Source organism: Physeter macrocephalus, chromosome 6 (genome assembly GCF_002837175.3).
Source record: "Physeter macrocephalus isolate SW-GA chromosome 6, ASM283717v5, whole genome shotgun sequence".
NCBI classification, from domain to species: Eukaryota; Metazoa; Chordata; class Mammalia; order Artiodactyla; family Physeteridae; genus Physeter; species Physeter macrocephalus.
The window spans coordinates 60,057,749-60,065,480 of NC_041219.1; the positions used below are offsets into that span (position 1 = coordinate 60,057,749).

Sequence of the window (7,732 nt, forward strand, 5' to 3'; positions counted from 1 at the left end):
CCTGCATCGGCAGGCGGACGCGCAACCACTGCGCCACCAGGGAAGCCCCAGAAATGTTGCTTTTATTTAGTAGGTCTTAGAATAGACGGCGTGTGGACCCCAAGCAGAAAACTTTGAGTTGGGGTGGCTGTCGGCTGGGTGCCCACGTGCGGTCAGACGTGTACCCTGCCTGTCACTGCCCGGGAGTCACCGTCCAAAGGTGAATGCAGGCGGGGCAGCGTGCCCAGGGTGTCGGCGCCAACGTGGGTGATTTTCTCCTCCGCAGATGAATGCCTTGTCACCGCTTTACGTATTCCTCAGAGCTGAAGGTGGAAGACTGTCTGCGTTAGAAGATTGGGGGTGGAGGGGTGAGGGGCGGGGCGGGGGGGGGGTGCTTGTTAAAATGCAGATGTCTAGGCCTTGCCCAGATTTGGCTGACTCAGAATCTCAGCGTAGGCAGCTGTATTCTTAACCGGCTCCTCGTGACTGCTGCACGCTGAGGTTGGAGAGGCGTTGCTCTGGTACCTGGTTTTGCCGTAAGTCCTAACCCAACCTGTTCTTTTCACATCTTGGTCAATATGAGGCCGCCATCTCCCAAGGCAACAAACGGCGCCTCCTTAAGGCTCCTGGGGTCAGAACAAGCTCGATGCCTTCCGAGCTTAGGAGAGTCTTCATTCAGGAACCCATATGTAGGTAGGCGGTGGGGTGCCAGTTTAGAGACAATGAAAAACAGATTAGTACAAATTCCTTTCTGAAAGAACTTTAATATCCATTTCTAATCTTCTTTAATCTCTTGCAGGACTCTATCCCCAAGTGGTGTCTACCTCTGTAGAGTTTTATGGTAACATAAGAGTCAGCAGAAAAGAAGTAGGTGGTCATAAGGGATCCATGGCAGGATTCCACCCACCACCAAACCCAAATCATGCCCAGTGTACTGATTGAGTTAAGTTAGGACTGAGAGGAAGGGTAGAAGAAGCCCAAGCCCAGCAAAGGCCACATGCAGGAAATACAGAAAGTTCTAAGGAATTTTCATGTTGACATCAAGGCATTGGAAATGGACACCTGTCACTACTGGCAAGTATTGGGGTGTTTCTGATAAAGCCAAATGGAAGCTAATACTGGAATTAAGATAATGAACTTGAAACTAAAGACTTGCCCACACTACCTAGGAGTGAGATTGGATAAATGTTTGAAAGAAAAACACATGGCAGATCCCAGTCCTCCAAACACATTGGAAGCAGTGGTGCGGGAGACTGTAGGCCATTGCTAAACCAAAGAAGTGCCTTGAATTTAGAGGCTGTGCCTCCCCCAGGAGGCCTTTGCTTATTTTGGTCCTGCTTATCTCTAGATTTTCCTGGTAGAAGAAGTTTATCCTTGGATGGGACATTACATACCATATTAGACCAGCCCTCTGACCTAGGTGCATAAAGTTCAGACAACTGAGATCAGAGACAAAGGCAGGCTGGATATTTCATTGTTCTCAGTTGGATACGATGCTCCTTCCTGCACATCAGTAGCTCAGCATCATTTCCCTGTTTCCTGCTGGTCAAGCTTTAAAGCTTCTTAGCACCCTCAGTCCATTGTGAGTCATCTTGAACTAAAAGCACGTTAGGAGGGCTTCCCTGGTGGCGCAGTGGTTGAGAATCCGCCTGCCGATGCAGGGGACGCGGGTTCGTGCCCCGGTCCGGGAAGATCCCACATGCCGCGGAGCGGCTGGGCCCGTGAGCCGTGACCGCTGAGCCTGCGCGTCCGGAGCCTGTGCTCCGCAACGGGAGAGGCCACAGCAGTGAGAGGCCCGCGTACCGCAAAAAATAAATAAATAAATAAAAGCACGTTAGGAAATGTCCTTTCATTAACTGGGTCCCATGTAAGACTGACTGACACCCTGATGCCTATTCCTGAGGACCGGTCTTGAATGATGTGTCACCTAAGTCCATTCTTCCCTTGGAGGCCAGTATGACATCAGCGGCAGAGTTGATGAGTCCTTAACTTTTACTATATATTTTGGTAGAAAGATCTCAGATACAGCTGTAGGATAAGTATACATCTAGGTTTGCCAAAGACAGTCTAGATTGATGCTTATTGTCCTGACTGGTTTATTAATGGTTCCTTATTGCACTGTCACAAGTCCCCCAGTGGACAAAATGGCATATGGTCACGCTCTTTATACTCAGTATAAAAAGGGAAGCTTAGTTCCACCATCCATCCCAATGCAGCCTGCCCCAGCATAGTGTGGGTAGAGACCAGAAAAAGAAGGCCACTCCTGAATGGCAGATTGTTCTGATTCATTCTATTTTTTTCCCCAATGCAGAGTTGTTTTCTTCCTTTAAAGCACTGTGTACTTAAAAAAAAAAAACAAGTTCACAGCCCATATTGTGAAATCAGAAGTTAAGATTGCAAAAGAACAAAACAAATGGTTAAATCGTGAATAGTGGTGATGAGGCAGACAGGTGCACTGCCTTGCACAACTCCAGGGGGTGCCCTGCCGTGGTGGTGTGAACAGCACTCTCCAGAGCTGGCTGGTGCCCAGGCTCTGCCTTGGTGCATTCACCCTTTGGACCCAATATTGTCCGTTATTGCAAGTTGCTGTGACTCTGTTGGCGTGTATTAAGCACGCAATTCTATCAATACGTCGCATCTGTCGGTAACCACCCAGTACGACAGGTGTGGTATGATTTTGAGATTCTGTATGTGGGCTGGGACGGCGCATGTACACTTGCCCGTGGATACAGCCCCAAGTCAACTGCGTTAACAAGTCATTTCTGAAAAATAAACTAGTTGATAAACTGATTCCATCCACTTTTTTTTAACTCAATACAAAACTTAGAATCAACTATTTCTAGCTGTGTTTTCTTTGGGATATATTTTTTACTCTGACAAATTTGACCAAGTTCCAAGCATTCATCCTCGTTTTGTTTTTGCTGCATGAAACCACCAATTATTTTCAGAAACTGGTGCACTTTGTCCTTGAGTGGCTCTGAGTCCAGTTGGTCACTTTACTGCTGCCCGAGTACCTCCTAGTCCCTTTCTGTCCCCCCTACTCCTCACCCGCCCCTTTGTTTACCTGGATGTTACAGTGCGGGGCCTGCAGTTGGGTCAGCTCCAGCCTGTGGTGCACTCTCCCGTGGATGACTCAGGGCTACAGAGCTTGTTTTTCTCATGCTTCAAACCGCCAACCGCCCCAAACGAAAAACATTGAGTCCTCATCCCAAAAGCTGTAAGATGTTGTGAAGATGTCAGCCCGTTTCCCCTGTTATGTTATAGGACCATATATATTTTTTTACTTTTATTCTTACTGTCAAGGGCACTTTAGTACTTTGTAAATACCGACGACCAGGTTGTTTTCAAAGTTTGAAGTAACGGGAAGGGATCACCCCTCAAAGGAGTCAGATGACATCCCCACATGCCACTGTGCAGGTGCCTATGTATTTCAACAGTGAGTAACGGACGACCCTAGTCACTCTCTTGGTGCATATTCCACAGTGTGGACCCATCAGTTTTGACAGTTCTACTTTCAACATAGCAGTGGATTTATTTAAGAGCCTCGTGACTTCTGTTCAGAGGTATTTGGCACCTAAAACTTGCAGGAAGTGATCCTGAGCTCTTGGGTTGGGGGAGTAAAACACATCTGTTTTTACACATCTCAGAGGGCTCAACGTTGCCTCACATCACTCAGTCAAAGCTTGGTGATTGCTTTGCTTGATATCCAAAGAAAAGGAAAAATAAGTCGTGTTTTAGGTGCTGACATTGGCTAACTAACTCCCTGCCGCCGTCAAGTCTTGGCTCAGCTGTCATCTCAGGCTACCCAGAGCACCTCTTGTAATATTTCAACAAACTCCACCCACTCGCAGCTCCGACTCATTCCCTCCTTGATCTACTTTTGTCCTGTTGGCTGAGCCCTGATCACCTTCTGACGTTTTCTCAAGTTCATGGCCTGCTCTCACTAGATTGTAAGCTCCACAAAGGCAGAAGCTTTATCTTGTTCAGTGGTTTACACAAACTGGTCAGAACAGTGCCTGGCCTAGAGTTGATGCTCAAAAAATGGTGAAAGCACAGTAGCTTCTGGTAGGATTGAAGGCTTCAGTTCAGGGACTAAGGTAATTAAGAACTAAATTATCCATAAAAGCACAAGTTACAAAAGGGCCATTCAGGGAACTTTGGGAACACCTTGGAGCTTCCCAGAAAGAAGATTTGGAGGCGGGGCATAAGGCTTGAACCCCAGCTCTGCCACTTATCCAGCTCGGTGACATGGGCCAATTTATTTTTTGTATTAAAGGAAATTCTGAATTTCCTTCCTGTCAGATATAATAATTACATCATAGGTTGTGAATACTAAATCCTTTGCAAATCATTAAATAGCATTATTGCATATCAGTAAGTTTTATTTAAAACTAAAATGCCAGTGACTTAGGCTAGCTGGCAGGAATAATCTAGGTTTTCACGTTTTTATCCTTTGGTGATACCACAGGACCGTCATCGGCAAATGCATCACGTGGCATATGAGTCAGGGAAAATGAAGCAGCATATGTTGAGCAGGGTGTCTCCAAAAACAGTTTTCAGACTGATGGGAGATACAGCCAAGAGGGCTCTTTTCCTTTTGGTTAATAAACTCTCCTTGAGGATTGATTTCTTGCTGGCAGTAGCTGCTATTTATTTTCAAAGATGGTCTTGCCGTTCCCCTTTTCCACGGCAGCAGGTAAAAAAAAAAAAAAAAAAAAAAAAACCTAGATGTGGGACCGAGTAGCTGGAACATTTTTCAGCCTTATCAGGTTAGAAGCAACGTGAATCTTTTTTTTAAGCTTATTTTTTGCTAAACAACTATAAAATGTCCAGATATTCATCATGCTGTACACATGTTAACAAATATAACTCCCGCCCATTAGTGTTTATACCACCCAAGCCCAGGGAACTGTATGAAACACTGCGTTCTGGAGAGGATGCCCTCGGCTGGGGTGTCCTGTAGCTCAATGTGACTGCAGCACCCGGCAGCACTTTCTCCTGCGGGTGGTCCCAGCAGGCTGGTCCTGGAATGGCAAATTAGGTGTCTTTTTTGTTTGCCTTCTTTGTCAATTTTATGACCCCTAAACGACAGATCCCTTGAGGACCCACACTTCTTAAGTACCCACAAGTGAGCCAGGAGGCAAATTCAAGGAGAAAGGGTGGGAGAGAACAAACCTTTATCAGCCAGTTATTAAGTATAAATCGCCGTGCAAGATGTTCAGTGTTTTCTCACTTAATCTTGGAAAATAAACTCTGAGGTGAATATTTTATTTCAATTTGCTCAATAGGAGAAAGGAAGGTAACTTTTCCAAGATCAAATAGCTAACTTCGAGCTAGATTCACACCCAGGACTGACCACAAATCTCACGTGCGGGTCTTCCCCATGGTCAAAGCAGGCTGGGGCCTTTCAGTGATTCCACGTGTTTTTTCCGGTTTTTGATCAGATTAAAGGCTGAAGCTATAAAGTGTTTCAGTTGCTCTTTGTGATGGAGCCCTGTCCTGATTTGCTTGTGCTTGCTGATTACAAATATACCAAGTACTTGTACACTCCAGGCCCTCTCCTTATTTGGCTCTCTATCTGGAGTCCCTTGTCCTGCCTGTCCACCGAGCTCTCTCCAGAAGTAGCCCCAGTGTGCGGATTACACGAGGACAAGTATCATGAAACTAAAATAACAGCGGCTTACACAGGACGTTTACTCCGTTCTTGTGTAAAAATGTCCAGGTCTGGCATGATGGCTCTGCCTCCCGAGGCTACTCTTGCCCTCTCTGTTCCATATCAATTGGGTGTAATCCTCGGCCTGAAAGTCAGCGGAAACAATCTGTTCCCTGTGATCCGACGGAGGAAGAGAGCCAGAAGGGGACAGCATACAGCCCCGCTCTCTCTGAAGGAAAGCTCCCTGAAGGTGCTAAGGACAGCGCCACTGATTTCTACTGGCCAGAACTGAGTAAGCTGGCCACTCCTACTGCAAATGGAGCTGGGGAAATCTAGTCTGTGTCTTAGGTAGCCATCCCCCTGGCTCAAAACGTTATTACTTTGGAAAAAGAGCATAAAGGATAGTCTATGAACCAGCTCCTAACAACGCCAACACTTTCTTGGAAAATTTGGCAACATAATTCTCTGTGCAGCTGCTGTATCCTTCTACACTATACTTCTGCTGAAGCATGGTACGTTTCACTGTGTTATGTTTTGTATTGTTTATTTTGTTTCAAAGATACCCTTCTTCCCAAATTGTACTTTTAGGGCTGGGACCGTATCTTATTTGTCTCTGTGTCCCAGGTAGCCAGCAAGTGACTAGAAGCTAGTGATTGTTAAATGAAGTAATGAATAAATAAACATGTGGATGCTTTCACCAAAAAATGAGATTTACTTATTTTAGAGCATATCCACCCGAGCTCTTTAACTTCATCTAGATACTTCTGTTATTAATTTCTTAGCCAATCAACTAGGAATCCCTTTATATCATTAGTGGCATGATTTTCAATAAAGTTATATAGGAGATATACTATAAAATGAATCGAGAATGTGGTATCATTGTGATGCACGTTTCCAAGGTCAATTTTATTCCTAGCGTAATAAGGAATTGAGTTATTTTCATGAATATAAGGCCAATTGCCTCACTCTCTTTTTCTCCCTTGGCTAAAAATGGACTAAAGTGAATAGGTATTAAGTAAAATTAACACTTTGAATCTCTATCTTGATACTTTCTTTTACTTATAAGGAATTTGAGATAGAGGTTAAGTGATTTGCATAATGTTCCCGGTTTTAATAATTTTCTATCTTTTTTTGGAAATTTAATTATTGATATACTTTGTGAACACATTCAGTTATTGATATACTTTATGAACTTTATGAACATACTTTATATACTTTATATATACTTTATATACTTTATATACTTTATGAACTTTATGAACATAAGTTCTTTTTAAAATGCAACTATAGTTATACTTAAAAAAAAAAAAAAAACTCTAACACAGGGACCAGCGAAAGTAACTAAAGATTAAGGTAGTAGAAAGGATCTTAAGAGTCTGAAAGAGTCTTAAAAGTAAGTATTAAAGAGTTGAGTCTTGGGGCTTCCCTGGTGGCGCAGTGGTTGGGAGTCTGCCTGCCGGTGCAGGGGACATGGGTTCGAACCCTGGTCTGGGAAGATCCCACATGCCGTGGAGCGACTAGGCCCGTGAGCCACAACTACTGAGCCTGCACGTCTGGAGCCTGTGCTCCGCAACAAGAGAGGCCGCGACAGTGAGAGGCCCGCGCACTGCGATGAAGAGTGGCCCCCGCTTGCCACAACTAGAGAAAGCCCTCGCACAGCAACGAAGACCCAACACAGCCAAAAATCAATCAATCAATAAATATATAAATTAAAAAAAAAAAAAAGAGTTGAGTCTTAAAGGATGCAGCAGTACCATTTTCCAAATGACCAGGTCTCCTTAAATGGGCAGTTTCAGCCCCACCATACACATATCTATAGATGTATGATCCATGTTTGTGTATATACACATACACATATATGCATGCACACATTAAACATCTGTTGAACAACAAAAATGATGACAGGGCTTCCCTGGTGGCGCAGTGGTTGCGCGTCCGCCTGCCGATGCAGGGGAACCGGGTTCGCGCCCCGGTCTGGGAGGATCCCACGTGCCGCGGAGCAGCTGGGCCCGTGAGCCATGGCCGCTGAGCCTGCGCGTCCGGAGCCTGTGCTCCGCAACGGGAGAGGCCACAACAGTGAGAGGCCCGCGTACCGCAAAA

The 7,732-nt window shown here is 45.1% G+C and overlaps 1 protein-coding gene across 7 annotated transcripts in view; it reads left to right on the forward strand.

Annotated features, from left to right (window-relative positions):
• Positions 1-7,732, forward strand: part of GABARAPL1 (GABA type A receptor associated protein like 1) — a 60,681-nt gene that overhangs the window by 9,625 nt on the left and 43,324 nt on the right. The window contains exon 5 of one of the 7 annotated variants that reach the window (XM_028491006.2): positions 779-1,569. The exons of 5 other annotated variants lie outside the window; for them this stretch is intronic. In XM_028491006.2, coding sequence (XP_028346807.1) covers positions 779-824 — 46 coding nt within the window. In that variant the 3' untranslated portion in view covers positions 825-1,569. Of the gene's footprint in view, positions 1-265; positions 285-778; positions 1,570-7,732 lie in introns of those variants that run through there. One more of the 7 variants, XM_028491010.2, reaches the window with a different exon arrangement.